This window comes from Thalassophryne amazonica, chromosome 2, assembly GCF_902500255.1.
Source record: "Thalassophryne amazonica chromosome 2, fThaAma1.1, whole genome shotgun sequence".
Lineage (NCBI taxonomy): Eukaryota > Metazoa > Chordata > Actinopteri > Batrachoidiformes > Batrachoididae > Thalassophryne > Thalassophryne amazonica.
Genome location: NC_047104.1, coordinates 66,357,470 through 66,378,839, shown reverse-complemented (window position 1 = coordinate 66,378,839; position 21,370 = coordinate 66,357,470). Strand labels below are relative to the sequence as shown.

Sequence of the window (21,370 nt, the reverse complement as noted above, 5' to 3'; positions counted from 1 at the left end):
TTTGCACGTTAAGCTGTTTGTTATAACCTGCTGTCATTTACAGCAGTGTGAATGGGTTTTTACTCTGTTACCACAGGGATTTTCTTATTTGGCACTTTGGGTCCCTCTGTTGGTGACAGAGTCACATTACTGTTCAGGTTCAAAGGATGGAAAACACGTTTTTCCATTCTTTGCACTTGACGACGTAGGCCAATGTTAGTTTTTTTTTTTATTGGTCTATTATCTGTTTCTTGTTTTAGTATGAGGTGTTTTTATCAGGGGTTAATTTGTTGTTTTTGTGGGTTTTAAAGCACTGTCTGTGGTCTGGTGGAGTTGAAAATGCAGGCTGTCTGGAGCATAGTTTGACCCAGGTGACTTTATGTTTGTCTGTTGGTCTTTTTTATTTCTTTTGGTTTCACCTCCCAGGGTTTGATGGGACGGTCCTCTGGGGGGTGATGGGGGGGGTAATTGGGTTGTTTTTTTTTTCTTTTTTTTTGTTTTTGTTGTTCCCTCTCTTCTCCTCTGGCTCCAGCCGTGTGAGCCGTACATTGTCGGCGTTGCTGGAGTGGTGCAGTTTGGTTATGCTGGGCGTTTCCCAGGTAACCTCTGTACCCGGGGGGTTTGGGGTATTTTTTTTTTTTTACTTCCCTGTCTTCTCCTCTGGCCCCAGCCGTGTGAGCCGTAGGTTGTCGGCATTGCTGGGGTGGTGCAGTTTGGTTGTGCTGGGCGTTTCCCAGGTGACCTCTGCATCCGGGAGGGGGGGGTTCAGGGTGTTGTTTTTTTTTGTTGATTCCCTGTTCCACCTCCGGCTTCAGCGCGCCTTTGAGCCGTATGCCATCGGCGTAGCTGAGGTTTGGGGCAGTGGATTATACCCGCAGCTGGTGGCTGGTTTAAAAGTCGGAGGGGTGGCGCCGTCTTGTGCCGTACGCCATTACCGCTGTTCCACTCCTCCCGGTTGACCTTTGGGGTGTAGTCGTGGTTGGTGACACTGGACGTACTTCCAGTTTCCACTATGCTGAGGGGGTGGGGTTGGGGTTGTTTTGTTTGTATGTTTGTTTTTTTTTCCCCCCAGTTTCCGCCCTCAGGGTGTGACTGTGGTGTCCTCTGGGGGGGAAAGTGCGGTGGGTCCATCTAGCCGTAGACGGCCGGGGCTGGGTCTGTTAGTCATGAGGGGGGGCGTCTTCTGGGGTTTGATGGAACGGTCCTCTGGGAGGCGCTGGGAGTCCCCGTGGGTGACTTTGGATCCCAGAGGGACCTCGGCTGTGGTTATTGCTCCTGGGGCTGGTGGGATGTCCTCTGGGGGGTGTTGGTCCCTACATGTCGTCCGGGGGGGGGGGGGGGGGGGGGGGTGTTAGCGTTTTTTTTTTTTTTTGCAAGCTTAAGTTTGGGTTGTGTCTTTTCTTTTCTCCTCTTCCCGGGGTTTGATGGAACGGTCCTCTGGGGAGGGGGGGTTGGTATGGTTGTTTGTGTTTGTCTTTTTTTTTGTTTTATGACTAAGCAGACTTTAACACATAGTCGGAAGAAGGCTGAGTGCACAGGTTCAAGAACTCCTGGCCAAAATTATGCAAAGTGAACAACTACAGGACAGGAATGAACGCAAAGGTGGAGACTCTAACAGGTTTGCTAAATGAAACAGAGGGCAAGACCATTAAAGTTAACAAAGGATGTCTCTGCACTGGAGTGTCAGCTGCGGAGCAGTCTGCTGCAGACAGGCTCAGGGTGGGAAAGGATGAGCTCCAGGATGAGAGTGATGGTCTCGGGCACGGAGTTCCCTGTTGACAGAGAAGAGGCGGCTGGAAGCGTGCGTTATCCAGCTGAGGGAAGAGCTGGAGAGGCTCAACATTGAGATGATCAATGACTGCATGAAGAAATTAACATTGCAGGTGGAGCAGCTGATGATGGAGCTGTCGTCAGAGCACAGTAACGCACAGCTCCTGGAGACGGGCCTTTCCCAGCTGGATCGTCAGCACAAGGAGCCGAAACTGAAGCTGCAGGAGGTGTTTTTTGTTCCCAGCCAACATTCCAGCCATGGTCCCTGGAGGGGGGCATTGTTTTTTCTGGCCCAGGTCCGTGTGGTCGCCGGGAGGCTTCCCGTGAGGGTGGGGTACTGTTGTGGGCTGGGGTGTTTGGCTGGCTTGGGTTTTGTTTTCTGTTTCTCCCACCAGGTGGTATGCATTCAGGACTGAGTGGCTGAGCATTAGGACCTCACCTTGAACACCTGAGGCTTGTTTTCACATGCAGGTCATCAGGACTCACAGCTGTGGTGTATTTTGTCTTAATCAGAGATTGCTGCATTTAAACCTTGAATGCACAGTGTGTGATTGCCAGAGACTCGACCTTGTGAGCAGACGTGTGAGATCGACGTCAGGAGAACAATCTCACCATCACGGACGCAGAGACCGCTCCAGGTTTGACGCCACAGTCTGTGAAGGAGGATTGGGTGAGGTCTCACGCTCTTCAGCACACTTCCTGAGGTAATTTGGTTTTGGTGACTTTTATGAAGTAATGACAGTGGATTTGGTGTCCCTTACACCTTGTGTTATTGAGCTGTCACGTTATGCTAATTGTCTAATCAGCTTCTGCTGCAGTGGAGATTTGAACTGAGTTGTTCCGTGCCTGCAGGGTGAGAAGCTGATGTATAGATTTAAGCCAGGAAGTGTTTGCTGATTGCGTGCACCTTTGAGTTGTGTCTCTCTGTGTGGAGTTGGACTCACCTCATGTTTTCTTTCTTCACAGACTCGGTTTGTCGCGGCCACCTGGGGGGTGTCGGCGGGGTCCCTGGGTCCGAACTGCTGTGGCTCCGGACCGTTTGCGCTGTTAAGAGCGCGCCGTGTTTCCACCTCACCAGACTGCGGACTTTTTTAGTTGTTTAGCACTGCATCTCACTGTTATGTTTATTAAATTCTGTTATCCTTTGAACCGTGCTCTGCTTATTTTATGCTGGGTCCTTTCAAACGCTGGGTCGGTGCTCCGACCGCGTCCGAAACATAACAAAAAAGGTGAAACCCAAAATTACCCCCCAACACCACCTGCACGAAAATGTTTCAATTCTAGAAGCTCTGAAATGCAATCTGGGGCTATTCCAGACAATAAACTGCAGTGAGTGCAGCATCCATTTAGGTGAGAAAAAAACCCAACTTTCCTTATTCAAATTCATTCCAGTAGTATTCTGCTCTTACTAGGATGCAGCAGTTTTCTAGTTTGACAGATAGTTCTGGAGGAAATCACAGAAGAAATTAACAAATTGAAAATATGGTTTGACCGAAACAAACTCATTAAACTTAAATAAGACAGGGATTAAATGGAGGCGTAAGAGTCACTAGGTGTTCACAGGAAACACTTATTTATTTCTGTATGTATGTATGTATTTATTTATGTATTTTCATTGTTAGTTGCTTTTATATTTTCTGTTGTGTTTCTATTCAGGTTCTTTTTGTCTCTTTCTCTAAAATTGTATATAATAACTATATATTGTATATAATAATCATTAGATTATTAATATATAAACAAAAATAAATATAAGAAATATTACAATTTGAAAACAAATGCACCCGAACGTGATGACATCTGCAACTGCTTAATGCTAATTTTTAACATTGAAAATGCCATAGACATGCTAACGCATTAGCATCGCTCCCGTTTTTAAGTTAGAAAATACATCTATCAGTTGTTTCAGAAGACCATAACAGGTCAGTTTAACATAGAAAAGGTAAATAATACTCACAGATGTATGCTCTTTAGGGTTTTAGCGGGGGAAAATTAAGCGAAAGAAAGAAAGAATAAAAGAAGCAACAGATCGAAGCATTGCTTCAATCTGCAAACCACTGCTTCTATTGGTTCAACGTTCAAAGCAAAGCCGCGCTGCAGAAAAGTTGATTACGGACCCGCTGCAGGGTCTGTAATCAATGTAGAGAAATGATCATTTTCCTGACAAACACCCCCCCAAAACAACTGCCACTCTGAAGGATCGATAACAGAATCGTTAAGCACAAAGCTTATTGATGTCGGTGGATCGAATCATTTCTTAATGATACCCGAAAGGAACCGGTTCTCGATACCCATCCCTATTCATGACACAGGAGCCGACTCCTCATGAGGCGGGAGCCCGAGTCCGCGTGACAGGAAAGCTGACTCCTCATGAGACGAGAGCCTGGCTGATGTCTTCATGAGACGAGTGCATCAGGTAATTCATGTAAAAAACAAAAGAGTGAAGATTAATCCACAACATTTCATTACTTCCTGGTGTATGACTCGGCAGAGTCTAAGTCCGCGCTTTATAACAGAAATTATTATAAGTTGTGGTGTTTTTTTAATATTTTGCTCTGCTGTTGTGTTCGTGCACACTCTTGTTCACGGCACTATACTGTCACCGCGGTATCACGGACGCCTGTTCGACCGTGCGTCCCTCCCGACAACAGGTGGAATGTTTGCGGTTCCCCATGTTGTTTCTGATTCACTGATTTTCTTCATCTTTCGGCCAACATTGTGTTATGTGTGAAGGTCCCTGGTATTTCTCCGCCCTGTGTTTAATTTTGGACTCTGTTATTTTCACATCCCTGCACCTACATGTTTGGTTTTTGCTCCTTCTCCTGGATTATTAAAGCACCATGGTTTGTTGTACTCACACCTCTGTGTCCTGGCTACCTGCTTTTGGGGTTCTATTTGACTCTGGTCCAGCCCAAATCATAACAAACCCAGGAAAAAACCTGCTAACTGTTGATTATTGCCAAACAAGGGCCATGCATCATCCAGGAACCAGGCACATAGCACAAGGTTAGAGTTGCATGATTAGTGATAACACTCATAAAAAGATTTCAGTTTGCCAAAGAGCCTTTTAGTTTGGGTAAAGATTAAGGTAGCACGTGCTGAGTTCATTTGTAAAAGTTATGTTATATTTTACTGGTGCTCTGCAGGGTCTGGTCTGGCTTGAATGTAATTTCACAAGTGGAAGGATGGTTCACACCCCAATGCAGAGAAGTTATAAAGTCTTTAATGACTCACGTAGGAAGAGTCAAAGGTCGGTACACAGGAGTATACAGCAATAGAGTCAGTCAGCGAGGCAGCAAAAAGTCCAAAAACACAAGAGGCAATGAACAGCAAAAGTGTCCAAAGAGCAACCAAGATCAAACATTCACAAGAGGCAAATAAAGGTCAGCAACAAGAAGACAATCACCGGGAAACATTACAAGTAATGGCAAGAAGAAAGCAACAAAGTGCAAACATTCAAGCAACACACAAGAGGAACACAGAGGTATAAATTAGGGATGGGACCCGGATCGGTATCAGGTTCCGATACCAACGTAATTCACGTATCGGAAAATACCGATCAAACCTGCGACATTTTCTGATACCGGAGAAGAGCCACTGTGGATCCTCTCAACTGCTGGTGTTTGCTATCTGCTTGTTTGTTGCCGAGCAGGAGGAGGAGAGGTTTTCTGAAGCCGAGCTGTTTCAGAGAGCTCTCTTCCGCAGTGTTGTAGCTGCGGTTAGTGCCAAATTCCTGCTCGGCTCTCGAGTTCAAATTGTTTGTTGAGCACAGATTTTCCCAAAAATTAATTGAATTGTTGCTGAAAATGTGTGCTAAAAAGTTAGCTACATCACTGGCCCAAGGTTGTAAAATGGCAGCTCAGCGTGTAGCCAAGGAAGGGCTGAACAGAGATTCTGTCTCTATTAAAATCCTGCACATGAGTGTTGGTGATGATACCTCTATTTTACAGTTGAAAGGCTTCATGTTTCCAAAACGTTCGAAGTTTGTGCAGCACGAAAACCGCTGTTTTCAAGAGGAAGAAAAAGAGAGACAGAGGGAGAAAAAGAGAGCGAGCAAAAGAGAGAAAGCAAGTGAGAGAGAAAGCAAGTGAGGGAATGAGAGAGACAGACAGAGAGAGAGGGAGACAGAGAGTGCTGTCTTTTCTCTAAGTCTATAAAAAAAAATAAAATAAATAAAATAAAAGTACTTAATTCTTTCACCAAAACATCAAATCTAGGCTTTTATCTTAGATACACCTACTGGCAAATTGTAGCTCGACTTTCAGGTCTCCTTTTTAATAAAATCCTCATATAAAATCAACAATAATGATAATAATGATATTAAAGCAAACAGAGCTCTGGTACCGGATTGGAAAAGTATCGGTATCAGCAGATATTCAAATTCAGGTATCGGGATCGGCTCGGAAGTGAAAAATTGTGGATTGGTGCATCCCTCGTATAAATACACACTGGAGGTAATTACACAAATGGATGACAGCTGAGGTTAATTCTAGATAAACAGCTGGGAACATACACAGGGAGAAAGTTAACAAAACACACAAGGAAACCAAGACTACTAAAATAAAACAGAAAAACTAACTACAATAAACGTAGAAACACAATCATGATAAAATAAACACAGGTATGAAACAATAAAATCAGACGACACTAACAGGAACTAAATTGCAGAACATTCAAATAAACACCAAAAACCGACAAGGATAAATATAGCACATAGACATGAAAACCCACAGGGACCCCAGACAATATCAACACCAGAAAGAGTCACAAGGTGGAGCCAGAGGACAAGGACAGACACTGACATGAAAACCCACTGCGAACTCAAAATAACACCACCAACAGTCACAAGGGAGTGGCAGAGGTTAAGGACAGACAGGGATAGTGATACAGTGTCTGAGACAAATAAGTTTTTAACTTTATTTCTATGTCTCCAGGGCTTATTTTCATGTGCAATGAGTCATTTGCCCTCAAAATCAAGCTTAAGACCTCCAACAGAGACCCAACAGCTTTAGGATTCTGTACAGTATTCTCAAATAGATATTCCACTGGACAGATTTCTCAGATGTTATTTCTGGAATCTGCTGGAACCAATCTTTAAGTTTATGGGGGGGGGGGGTTGTGGCATATATATATATATATATATACACGCACATACTTTTTCCTTTAAATCTAAAGATATACTTGACTTAATTCTACTGTCTTCATCATCACCACTCAAGGCGACCTTCCTTGCTTCTCTAATATGTCCATGTTTGCAGTTCTGCAAGTGAAATATCACACTGAAACATGTTGCACATTTTGTTGGCCCCTTCAGATGCACTTTTTCAGATGCAAATAGGGGTTGCCATAGTAACTGTGAGCTTAAATGTAGCTGGCCTTCTAAATGGGGAATAAGAACATTTAAAAAGTAGAACATGCCACAGAATACAATGAGAACGAGAGACTGAAAGAGAGAGAGCAAAAAGAGAAAAACGGTGCAAGGGAGTGAGAGACAGTCAGGGAGAGAAAGATCTTTTGCCTTTTTGAGGCGCGAGGCTATAAAAAGCGCTGCAGCCCTGCAAGGTGCCAGTTGGCTTGGCATCTATTCGCTGCATTGTCCCTCTTCCTGTCACACACAGATAAGATTCAGTCCTCTGACCTGTCCTGCAGCTCCAGCGCACATACACAACACTTAGCAATGAATTGTGCCGTGATCTGTTGATCTGGATCGGTAACATCAAATATACAGTAGTGCTGCCTCAGACGACCTCTGCAGTCTGCTCTCAGGCAGGCATCACTTTGTTTTTCCAGCAACTGGGGAGCTTTATTTACGTCTGTCTGTCCTGATTCCACCTTTCTGTGCAGAATAAAATCAGTGACACATGCACACTCTTAAATAACAACATGCACATGAACCGTGGACACGTCTTCACTTCTCCTACATGTAAGCATACGTGCATCTACATTTTACTTCCATGCACACGTTAATTAGAAACATCTCACAGCACCACATGAATAACACAGAACGGCAAATTTATTCTTGATGCATATTATGTAAAGAGCCACGTGGTGAACAGAAAGGAGACTGTGTTATACTAACTGAAGGCTTTCACATTGATTTAATTCATTGTTGAAATAAACTGACTGGAGCAGCCTGCATGAGCAGCTGTCATTGTAGATGGCAGCGGATTCTTCTTCCTCGGACTACAGCGTGCCTCTTGTGTTGGCAGGACTAAAAGAAAATAGGCATGATGGTAGAACAAGTGGCAACAGCTAAAGCATGAGAGTAAACAAGTCCACATAAAGTTTTAAATGTACCATTCATTCATTCTGAAATCCACAAGCATTAAGTCAGTGGTCCCATATTAGACAGTGACTTACCATCTCATATCAGTGATGGTAGAAGTCTAGCTAGTTTTAGATCAGCTTTATGTCAACATTATTATCAGCTTGATGTAACATCCTTCATTAAGTAGTTCATTTTATTCCTTATTGTTTGTTTTAATATGCTGTTGTACTCCACCGCCATGAAAAGAGGACATGTCATTTTAATGTTTCACATTTTATATTATGACCTACGATGTTATCAAGTTTTAAATAAAGTATATTGTTGTTGTCATGGTGGCACAGTGGCTTAGTGGTTAGCACTGCTGCCTCACAGCAAGAAGGATGTGGTATTGCTTCCCACCTGGGGTCTTTCTGTGTGGTGTTTGCATGTTCTCCCCGTGTCCGCATGGGTTCCCTCCGGGTGCACCGGCTTCCTCCTACTTCCAAAGACATGCAGGTTAGATGAATTTGTGATTCTAAATTAACTGTAGGTGTGCATGTGAGTATGAATGTGTCTGTTTGTCTATATGCAACCCTATGACAGACTGGCATCCTGTCCAGGGTGTGTCCCGCATCACACCCTATGACTGCTGGGATAGGCTTCAGCCCCCTCATGACCCTTGATTGGAGTAAGCAGTATTCAAAATGAAAATTGTTATATACTGTTATGCACATGTTTTAATCATGTAAAAATAGATCATTTTATTTGGGTGATAAAACTGTATATTTTCTTTCAAACAGTCTCCTGCAATTTCACACACAAAAGCTGAATTTAATACAAATTTAAATTCTTTAATACAATTTTTTTAACAATCATTTAATAGCTCAGCAATCATCACAATGTGTATTTGTGTTGTCGTGTATCAGGCAGTGCGCCTAGAAAATTTGTTTTTGTTTTTCAAATCAATGAACTGTAACTTCTTAATTGATGTTTCTTTCATAAAATAGGCAAATAAATAAATAAATGTTTCTACTTAAAAAAAAAAAAAAAATGAGGTTGCACCACGAAAGGGGTGCCTAAAACATTTTGCTTCAAATTAGGCCATTTGACAAAGCACTTTTAAAAACACATCTCAGTGATTATTTTCTGAATGGCCAAACCGGTGGGTAAAGCACAGGATGTTTAACATAACTGATCTAAAATGGCTTGGATGACAAAAGATATGGTTTTTAGTTAAAAAAAAAAAAACCTTATCTTTTGTCATGTGCAAACCTTTGGATCGCACACTCCTTTTGTTTTGGTAACAGAGAACCTGCAATCATTGCTTACACACACACACACACACACACACACACACACACACACACACACACACACACACACACACACACACACACACACACACACACACACACACACACACACACACACACACACACACACACACACACACACACACACACACACTTCTTGGTAAAGGCTGTCCTCAAATCTATTTGAAGAATCTGTAAGTTATTTTGTTTTTCCAGAAAAAACAACGCCCTCAAAACTAATCATCTTCTTCAATGAGAATGAATCAGATTAAGTTTTATGTAAAGTAAAACGGACACATGTGCTGGATGTGCTGATAATAAGCAGTGGGTAGCAGAACAGCAAAATCCAGCACCTTGGACAGAGTCAGCAAGAAGCAGCTTTTAGGAAAAGGTTCTGGTTGCAGAAAGTAGAGCTCCACTCTCAGCCAGAAACATGTAATCTTTACAAACCCTACTGACACTTCATTGTGTACATATTTGGCACACAAAAATAAATGAATAAATACAAAAAAAAAGGGGGATATCCAATCGGTGCCTGAAAAGGGGCATAATCTATGGTAAATACGCTAAGCTAAACTTTATTGATCCCACAGTAGGGAAAATCACTTGTTGCATCTTAAAGAGTCGTACAGTAGTGAAGAAAAAAGAAATATTTACATTAAAGAAAGGTGACTAAAGTATAAAGTATGATGCAATTTTTACTGGTTGGTGCATAAATACTAATGTGAACAGATTACGTGAAAAAGAGAATATAAGTGAGTATAAAGTATGTATAGATATGGTAAAATTATTGCATAGGATAAATATCACAGTTGTGCATGTAATAAAGCACAAAAGGTGGTGGAAGTCGTAGTTAATAGTACAAAATCAGCATGTTATGTGTCGACGCGGGTTGAGGAGCGGACCTGCGTCAGACGGAACCCAGCGCTAAAAATAACCAGAAAGCGGTTCCAATAACAAAAACAATTTATTTATTTCACCCGCTGGTGCACAACAAAGTGTAAAAACCAAAATAGCGTCCTTCTGGTGGAGTGAAGGCTGGCACGCTCTCCAGCGCCCAAAAGGATCGAAGCTCAGCGCACCTGGAACCACTACCACCGCCAAACACCCCCCAGGTGGACACGACAAACCGACTCTCTGCGAAGCATAGAAGAGGTGAGGTAAGTCAGCAGTTACAATTAATATCCTTCAAATGACACACACTATCAGCAACACATTCAGGTCTGTATTTTAAGCTTTATGGAAATGAGCAGCTTCTCACAACAGGTGGAGGATCACTTGTCCGCACGCCACAGCAGTGAGAAGCAAGCTGCACAATTCTCATCACAATTCAAGTATACTGCGTAACAAAATACCACGTTACTATCAACAATTAGTCAAACACTTAATCACCTCTGATGTGTGCTGACAGCATGTGTCCCTCACCCTTCCTGCTTCACGGGCTCGATGTGTCAAACCCAGGCGCGGTCCTCAGCGTCTCACAAACGAACATCACAAGGTCGAGTTCCCGGCAGTTCTGCTTGAATCACACATGACTTAAATGCAGAACGCCATCCAATTATCTGCTTCAGCTGAAAGTCTTTAAGGCTGCACATGAGCACCAGTCACAGGTGCTGCACATGATGTTGATGAGGGTGAAGGACTCTTCAGCCAGCACCTTCTCCACAGACAAATCAGTTTTCATGCCACCTAGAGAGCAAAGAAAAGAAAAGAACACCAAAATGTCCAGCCACACCCCCCAACACACAACACAGCAGGTGGTTATGTTGCTAAAACATTTTGAGGAATTACACAGTCTGACTGCAGCTGGAATGATCTGCAGAGGGCATTCTGTTTTGCACCGAGAGTACAGCAATCTATTACTCAACGAGCTGCTTATGTAGCGTTGTAGAACACTGTGTGCATTTGGGAGAGTTTTAAACATGTTTAAAAAAAAATTGTGACACTGGGAAACATTGTGATCCACAAAAATGTGGTGTAATTTGTGCAGATAGGGTTAATAATCATCTTTTACTTTAATTTTATAGACAGGTTAGTTTTTTATTTCATTAGTGCATCTTGAAATAAATAAGTTCTGCTTGAATGTGGATTTGAACTGCTCTGCTATTTTGATATCAGGCTGTAATTAAAGGCTAAAATTAAAATACAAAGTCGAGTTTCTGTTTTGGAGCATAGAGATTTTAGTCACAAGAGCAGTGGATCCATGAGGTGCTTAGTGGCTCAATGAGGAGCACAACTCTGTGTATTGCTTTAGCAAAGGCAAAGATATCATACACATGATTAATGTCTATATAGAAAAAGTAGGTGATTATGGACATTTGAGTACAACATGCAGTGACGGGAACAGTTCGGAGCAGGACCCTTCTTCTGATTCTCCTATGCAACATAAATCCCATGAAAAGCATGTTTCACTCTTCGACAGAAGGCAGTTTTGAGATGTTAATTTAGAAAAGTGTGGCAATAACAACAGCAGGGATTTCCCCACAGTCTGTATGCAAGTATTTGCATGCATGTCCATAAGCACTTGTGTCAAGGGACATGTTTATATTTGGATGTAGTCAGCACTAACTGGACAGCATCAGTATACAGTAGTATGGAACATGGATTTTACTGTAATAAATCACGCCAGATTTCCTCATGTTTGGAATCTGGACACAATTTAGACTGAAAATCAGTAATGGGAGACCAGCTTAATCCAAATAATCATTGGAAAACCCCAACTTTGAAAAGGCTTCGGGTTACAGTAGCACAAGTGGCAGCCTTTCAAGTGTCAATTGGGGAGCTCCACTCTGTAGCCAGACCCTCTTAGCTTTTGGAGACAGCCATGTGAAATAATTTCAAGAAGACAGATATCTTGAAGGCAGTAAGTTCAGAGCACAAACTAAAATACATTTTGCTTAACCTCCTCATTGACCAGAGAAAGATGTATCATGTTCAGCTTTTGATCAGTATGGTTTTGTGTTAAATCAGACTGCTGGTCAGATATTGTACTTTTTCACAGTTCTGGTTGTCATAAGCCAAGTACTTTATAGATGTACTTTTAAAGATTCACAAATCAGCACTGGCTTATAGGCAAGCTGATCCTTAATGTTACCTGCATCATGCACTGGCAAAAAGCAAGCTCGCATATGTGTTTATGATATCTAATGACTCCAAATATTCATTCTGCATAAGTCGGGAAAAAAAAAAAAAAAAATTGAGCACCAAAGGGTAAATAAAACTTTAAAATGATGTTCCTATTATAGAAATTCCAACATCCCACAAAGGCATCAAATGTCCAATAACAACGATGATGTGTCTGCTCATGAAATAACACTATCACTCATTTTTACCACTGATTGGTTTAATATTGTTGGGGTTTTTTGTTTGTTTGTTTTATTTGTAACTACTCACTTTGGTTACAAAACAATGTTGTTCACTTTGGGGCAAACAGGGAAGTCTGAACAGGAGAAGCACAAACTACACAATAACAATCAGATAGCTAAGGCAAAAGTTAGCTTTAGCTGGATAATGACAGTTAGCTAAGTGAGGCAAATGTTAGCTTTAGCTATCTAATGGTAGTTTGTTAAATTGTACCTTAAGTCATAAGTAACATCAATAAATATATGGTCCACTTATGAGGTGTCTGAAATTGTATTACAAGACTTCCAGGCATGAATATGGCAAATATAATATTTTCAGTTACAGCTAAGAAGCACATATCAATGTTTTGAATCTCTAATTGTTGCTTTCAATTGCTTTTTTCAGGGGGCAGGTGTGGCTCTTAACCCTCTGGGGTACGAGGGCATTTTTTGGACAGTTCACTCGCCTTGCATAAATGTTTTATTATTGCTGTTAACAGCTCTCCCTGCATCCCACAATCAAGTTTTATGTCTCTTTTTTTCAGGACAACCTGTGCTTTCAGAATATATATGTTTTTGTTGTGTTTTATAAGTGTAATAAAGGTTTACAATCAAAAATAGGCAAGGAAAAAATAAAGCGAAAAATAATTTTCCACACATTTATTCAAAACACACAGCAAACTATAATAAACAACTGTTTTGACACTTTATAAAGGTAATTTGAGGTCTTGTGTGAAAGGCTGTACAACAAAAAGGTTCAAACAATAAACACAAATGCACATTTTGAACAACATATACAAAATGGTCTATGCGTTTTGTTGTCCATTGATATGGTAAACAGTGCTTTACACAGAGAAAGCAACAGAGTTATCCAGTAACATTCACATGCAAACTAGTGGAGCAATCCTGATAGTTACACACTCTTTGTTTGAGCACATTAGATTGTCATCAGAGGCTCTCTGTTTGCTCCTGCTTTCACTGATCGCTGCGCATAATGGCGCAGGGCACACTGAGTATGTACTTATTGTATGTACTCATTGGAGCACCCAGGGGGCTATTCAAACGGGCCAACAAGTAACATATCACTCCTGAAAACGATCTTTGGCTTTTCACGTGAGGTAAATCTGTCCTACGATTGGATTTTGGAAAACCATGTGATGGTGAACCAATTCTGATTGGACACTCACATTGCACACGTCATCACACAGCTTCTATGAGGAGTACAAAGATGGCTGATTGCTGGCTCGAAAGTCCGCGGAGTTAACTTTTCAGCAAAAAAAAAAAAAAAAAAAAAAGTAAGTTTCTATCTCATATCATTAAAAAAGTTATTTATAATTTAGTAAAGCTTGGTCTTAGCTGTCGTATTTAAGAATTTTCTCATGGTCACACGAAAGGAAAAGATAAAATCTGTGGTAAGATCCATGTTTTGAAGACCATTGCACGCTGTGCGGGACTTCACTTCTGCTGTTTGTACGAGACGCACTATAAAAAAGCTCTCACTTTCTTGCTCAAAATATTTTCTATGGAAAATCTGTCCTCCTACTAAGCAACACTAGTCATGTGACTACATCCTTGCAAAATACACATTTTAACCAGTTCGATGTATTCACCTTCAAAGTCTGCAAAAAACACAAATTTCACACTATAAAAAATTCTGTTGTTCCCCATTTATTTCAACAGAATATTTTGATAGGTGTGTGACCTGAGATGATGTCACCAAAGTTCATATTCTTCACAGCTTGAGGTTTCTAAGCTTTTATCAGCAGCAGGTGAAATTAAGGTGCGTTTACACATGAGCAAGACGCGTGACAAATGTCATTTTTCTGTCATTCGTGACACATTCCTGACATTCTTAATGTGACTTAACGCATCTGAATAGGTTTCTTAATAGTGCGTGTTGGTGCGTAATATTCTTGATATTCATGGAGCATGTTTTTGCCTGTCAAAAAATCTTCCACGAATGTCACACACCACCCTCATTTCGTCTCACGTCGTGGAGGTCGCAACTGAGCGTATTGATCCGTCTTGATGAGTATTGATCCTTAATCGAACGTGACAACGTTCGTAGTGGTTCCTGTGATGGTTCTTGGAGCCCAAACTGTCACGCGTTATTACGAAGTGACACGGAAACGGTCAAGTTTTGACACGACGTGTAACGTGGCGTCACATTTCACTGCGCGCCACGACGAATCAGTTTTCCGTCACGTGCGCACAATTAAACTCGGCTCCAAGTGTCGTTCCACAGTTCCTGCTGAAGCTCCTCAGGACGCTCCTGCAGGTGTTCCACCTGCTGTTGTAACCGATGAGCGGGAGAACGAGTCTGAGCAACCAGAGGAACCAGAGGAGACTCACGTGCAGCCAGACATCTCTGCACCTCCTCCAGTCCGGAGGAGGAAGAAGCGCGCACACAATTAAACCCTGCTGCACCGCAATCAGTTTGACTGCTGACACCAAGTCGGCTAAAAGTCAAATTTCAGTGCTCTTCAGCGCACTCCTGCAGGTGTTCCACCTGCTGCATGAGCCTGATGTTTGGGAAAATGCGCCAGACGACACCCGCATGAAGCCACACATCTGGCTCTGTCCGTCTCCTCCTCCTCCTCTCTGCGCCACTCCACGGCACAGAGCCCAACTACGCATGCAGTCACAAAGTTCTTCTGAAAAACTGGAGCGATCTGAAGTCGGTTGGATGAATATGGGAGTGTGTGTGGAGACAATTCACCTCGTTCACAACGTGACAGAACTTAACGATGCGCTGTTATGCACAATAGCGCGCAACAACGCGGAACACTATTCTTGACCGTGCATAATGGTTCCTGATAATTCTCCAGCAACATATGCCATTAATCGTAACGTGTGGTAACAGGTTGCAGCAGTTCCTGATGACACCTGACGCCTCCGCCCCGAATAATCACATTCGTGATCAGCGGCCAAGAATGTGTACTTCATGGCATTCGTGACTTGTCATTATGTGTAAACGCAGCATTATGCTGATTTCCCCATGTTTTAGTGCAGCGGATAAGAGAATATTTAGAGGGGAATCCTGCAAATGGTGATAAAAGCATCAAATTGGGCAGAAATACTCCTCAGACACTCCTCTTTTGAAAAAAAAACGATTGGCCACTTGACTTTTCAATCCGTGTTCACTAGGGGTCAATTGAAGAATTACACAGAGGTCAAAATTAAAAGATGCTCCAATCATATTGAAAATATTCCACACTATTTGCCTGATCATAAAGATTCCAAAAAGGTATAGTTTGGACTATCTGTGACTGAATTCAGTGTCATTTTGTACAGGGGTCAAAAGTTAAAGTTACTCCAATTTTGGTAAAAAGTGATGCAAATTACTAGTTGAGTTAACATGGTTTTAAAAAGGAATATTTGGACCATGTATCATACTTATCACATTACGGGGTAACATATGTCACATGTCATAGACTCCAATAGACGTTGACCTTGTTTGACCTTTACTTTGGAGACCAATCATTCAACACTGTCAACACTATTCCATTTATTAATCCTATTAGCTCAACCAATAATTTGCATTCCTTTTTACCAAAATTGGAGCAACTGTAACTTTTGACCCGTGTACAAACTGACACTGACCTTTGTCACCATTTTTGCTGTTTTTATCCTGTAACTCCATAGAATTCAGTCACAGATAATCCAAACTATACCTTTTTGGAATCCTTATGATCAGGCAAATAATGTGGAAGATTTTTCAATATGATTGGAGCATCTTTTAATTTTGACCTCTGTGTAATTCTTCAATTGACCCCTACCTGACCACCGATTGAAAGGTCAAGTGGCCAATCAGTTTTTTCAAAAGAGTAGTGTCTAAGGAGTATTTCTGCCGAATTTGATGCTTTTATCACCATTTGCATGATTGTTTCACTTATCTGCTGCACTATTTATAACAATTTCTCAGGGCATATGGCACCAAAAATAAAACAAAATACATCAGTATTTTCACAAGCATTTATTTATTTAAAATATAGTCAGCTCATTTGAGATTTTATTTACTAGTGATGTGCACTTTAGCATTTTTCTTGTCTCCAGAGTCTTGAACTAAAAATGGCTATCAAGTGAAGTCTGCTGACCTGTAAGCACACCTTAATATCGTCTGCAAAACTGTATCCAGTGTGAATGAGGACATTTACAAGTAGTTGGTTTGTAGTTTTCTAAGAAAAACAGAACATTACTTTGTGCAGGATTTAAAATAGCATGGAACTTTCTTGAAAGCAGTCAAAATACAGGGAAAATAGTGTGATTAATGGTGCGGTTTGGATGGAAAAGTCCACATTAGAGCAAACAGATTTGACATTACTGCTCAGTTCATTATCAGTGCTGCAGAGAGCAGGAAAGGCTGCAGCTGGCAGAGCGCATTTCAGAAGGTGACGGCAGTCACCTCACAGCATCCCAACACCTCTACCAGGTGCATTTTTTTTATTTTAATAAACCTCTGCAAGCTTCGAAACTATCCAACCAAAGCAGGGCCTTTATTTCAATATGAATTCTGACACCCTGGCACTCACACAGGAGGACTCCACTCAGAGGCCACTGAGCTGCTTCATTCATTAAGGAGCACTGTGATAATCAGAGTTATCGAATACCTCAGACCCACGAGACCCAGTTGCCAAGGTAGGATGCTATTAATATCAAGACAAGGAATTAAATCAATACGTCAAAAACGACAGGGAAGGAAGGAGCAACTCTCCTCCGCAAGATGGCAACCTTCAAAGTTGGGAGCCAACTGAAGTTTACTACCCACGTAAAAAAAAAAAAAAAAAATCCAGTACCGCAGCTGGCAACTTCAAAACACTGCACTTTTATTATTTATTTATTTTCTTTATTGTTTTGTGCAGCCGGTGAATGTGATGAGTCTGCCGTCGATTTCTGTGCAGAATCTACACAATCAGTCAGAATGACGGGATTACGTCAAGTAAACTCGTGCAAAAGCGCCTCTCGTGTGTTTGTGGCGCATGCTGCACCGGTGCAGGTGTCACTGTGGGTTTGTTGGTGTTTAAGTGGAACCCGAAGCGCGCTGGCTGAGTCTGAGGTCCTACCTGCTTCTCTAAGCCTTCCTTGGCTGACAGAGACGGTTTGGGTGACGGTGCGCGATCACAAACGCATCCCTCCAACAGGTACAGTCCGGAGGGGCGTGAGCTCGAGTCGCTTTCGAAATAAAACAGCATATTCTGCAGCAGTGCGAACCACTTTGAATGCCATTTTGTGTTGTCTGAGCTTTTCTTACTCAGACACCCTCGCCTTGTCCCGTCCTTCTTCGCCAGCAGAGCCAGATAGTTGATGTGACCGTCATTGAGGCGCATCCCTTTCTGCATCTTTTTGTTTTCTTCTTCTTCTTTTTAATTTGTCCGTGAATCTAAGAGGATGCGCCTGAGGATTCTTGCATGTTCATCGCTCTCAGAATCGCAGTCACATTTTGGCGGGCTGGAGCGCGCTGCTGCGCTCCTGCACGTCCGTCCACAGTTGCTGCACTTAATGTTTTGCGCCGGCGACAAGAACAGAGGCGGGGAAAAAGAAAAGAAGTGATGTGTGGAAGTGCTCGAATCCCGCGCGGAGAGTTCACTACAGCAGCCCCACAGCTGTGCCTGCGTGCGTGTCCGCGCGCGCGAACGCACGCAGGCACGCCATCCTGCTCTTGGAGGAAGCGCAGTCATGTGATCTGTCCACGGAGAGGTGGATTTCAGCACCGCGGACAGCAGGGCCCCGCCCCCTGCACCGCCCCCAAATCTCCAGCACTCCCTCCTGATAAAGCGCTCTGTTATCAGCAGCAATCTGATCCACCTGATTTAATCACAGCAAAATTCACAGTGTTAAATTTATTCTAGAGCATGTCCATATGTGTCCACTCCTTTCAGAGTTAAATTAACCCGTTTCTACTGTTAACACTGTCGGTGTCAATTTAACACTGCCAGTTTTGCTGTGCACAAAACTACCATCAAATTAAAGCTGACAATTTGATGAAACTTCAGTGTCCAAATATATGTCTCACCCAGTCAAAATACAGGAAAAATCTATATATTAAAAGCCAAGTGGCCTCTGTGTACGTGTGTATCTTCAAACACGGACAAACTGTGGAGAGCTGACATTTGCCAATTGGTATACTTATGTATTTTGGGTCAATAATGAATGAAACCAAAACAGAACGTTGATAGGACAAATATCTTTGGAGAAATGAGGGATATTAGCCAACAACAGTGAACAATGGACGTTGTTAATTACATTCTGGATTCACACACACCATTCCAAATCATTATAGAACCTTTGCATAATTTATTACCACCCTTAAAAAAATGTCATCTACCTATTTTATAAAGACTACTCAATCTAGAGCCCACAGATCCCCACGGGCAATGCACTAGTACATTTTGAATGTTGCAGAAGTATTGTGCATAAACATGTGACATGCACCACGAAGGAGTACCCTTACCAAAAGGTAAAATTTATTGAACTTTCACCACACAAATGTGCAGCTGATGAGTGTGGAGTAGGGTAGTGACCATGGTCACAACATACAGGGTGGTTTGTTTTTACCCATAATGCAATGTGGCACTGCACTTTGAAATTTTTGGAAGTATTACAGTTTATGATTTTTCTTTACCAGTACATGTGGATTCATATTGACACTAATATTACAAGATCTGTCAGCAATATGACTAAGATCCCCAAAGCCCAAGTGATTTGAAATATTTGAAAGACTAAATAAAATAACTGCTTCAAATATTCACTATTTTAATATGCTCAAAAATTCAGTAAATCATTTTTTCAAAAATTACATACTCTTTCAAAAATGATTCACTATTTTGAAACATTCATTTAGACAAATGGTTCAGTAAATGACTGTTTAAAGATGACAGAACCAGTAAATAAAACCACTGATTCAGAAAATAACTGACTTTAAATGCTTGAAATATTAAAAGTAACACTTCATACATAAAATATTCACTGTTTCACAATGCTCTAAACAGCAAATACATTAAGTGCTTCAAATGTCTACTGTTAAATATCTATATAAAAAAAATTAGAAAAAATTTCTGTACTTTGAAACATGCAAGACACCAACTTAAACAGTTGCTTCAAAAATGATTCATTGTTTCAAAACTGTTATGTGGGCCGCTGAAGAGGAGGTACTGCTGGCCCACCACCACCAGAGGGCGCCCTGCTTGGAGTGCGGGCTCCAAGCACGAGAGGGCGCCAGACCCAGAAGAAGTGACAGCTGTCACTCATCCTCAGCACCAGCTGTCACTCATTCATCATCATCACCATCGCCATAAAGGCCGGACTGCAACTCCACCTCCTCGCCGAGAAATCAACTACCGAAGAGGTAATTTTCTCTGCTGACTCGAACGTTAAGTAATAATCTGAACTTCTTTTGCAGCCGTTATCCTGTGGTGTTTGTCCTTATCTGTGGGATTGGCGTTTGGTGTGATCAGCAACGGCTTCGCCTCACACCCCAACCCAGATAAGTGGTTAATCAGGAGCTGCACGAGTGTGTGATTGGAGGTGGAGGTGCTCCCTCCTAACTGAGTGCAGACTGTGGATTACTGAGCGAATTCACACTCATCCATCCTGTCTTTGTTTTCTGCCAGCAGTACCAGGGTCGACAGCCGAAGACAGAGGCCACCTGGGGACTCGGGACTTGGCGGCTCCGGTGTTCTTCAGACCGTTGGTGGTGGAAGCCATGTGGGACGCGGCTCATCTCTCGTCGGGGGTCTTCTATCTTCGAGCCTGCCCACACGTCACCTGGTGTTAATTGACTTTACAGATCCTGTGTGTTTAGTTGTGTGTTGTCACAACATTAAATTGTTACTTTGGCTTATTCATTGTCCGTTCCTTTGCGCCCCCTGTTGTGGGTCCGTGCTACGACACCTTCCCAACAGGATTTCTCGGCCATTCGTCATGGATTCCGAGGGGCATCAACCCGAGCTTGAACGGCCAATGATAGAGCCAGGAGCGCAGGCGTCAGCGGGAGGCATGTTGAGTGAGCTGCAGCAGATCTTAACCGCCTTCACGGCTCGGCTGGATTTAGTGACCGAGCAGAATGTTCTCCTTAACCGGAGGGTGGAGGCTCTCACCGCCAGGGTGGAAGCGCGCGATCAGGGCGCTGCTGCAGCCACTCCTCTTGCTGGTCCTGGGCCCGTAACAGACGTTCCACTGGTCGTTCAACGACCCCCCCCACCGTCCCCTGAAGCATACATAAGCCCTCCGGAACCGTACGGAGGCTGTGTTGAGACGTGCGCAGACTTCCTCATGCAGTGTTCGCTCGTCTTTTCACAGCGTCCTGTCATGTATGAGTCAGACGCCAGCCGGGTGGCTTATGCTATTAATCTGTTTCGAGAAGAGGCACACGCCTGGGCTACGGCGCTTTGGGAGCAGAATTCATGGCTCCTAACGTCTTATGCTGGGTTTGTACGGGAGTTCAAACAAGTTTTTGACCATCCCAACAGAGGCGAGACCGCTTCGAGCATGCTGCTGTCAATGAGACAGGGGTGTCGCAGCGCAGCCGAGTATGCAGTCGACTTCCGCATCGCGGCAGCGAGGTCCGGCTGGAATAACGTTGCGCTCCGCGCCGCCTTCGTAAATTGACTGTCTCCGGTCCTGAAGGAGCACCTGCTGGCTAAGGAGGAACCGCGGGATTTTGACGGGCTTGTCGATTTGGTTATACGTTTAGACAACCGTTTGAATGAGCGTCGTCGGGAGCA

General features: G+C 42.7%; 1 protein-coding gene across 1 annotated transcript in view; it reads right to left on the bottom strand.

Moving 5' to 3' along the window:
• Positions 1-17,986, bottom strand: part of LOC117525198 (ras-specific guanine nucleotide-releasing factor 1-like) — a 120,527-nt gene extending 102,541 nt beyond the window's left edge. Inside the window, exon 1 of the mRNA XM_034187044.1 lies at positions 17,711-17,986. Within this exon, the coding sequence (XP_034042935.1) occupies positions 17,711-17,986 (276 nt within the window). The remainder of the gene's footprint in view (positions 1-17,710) is intronic.
• Positions 17,987-21,370: the final 3,384 nt, after the last annotated feature.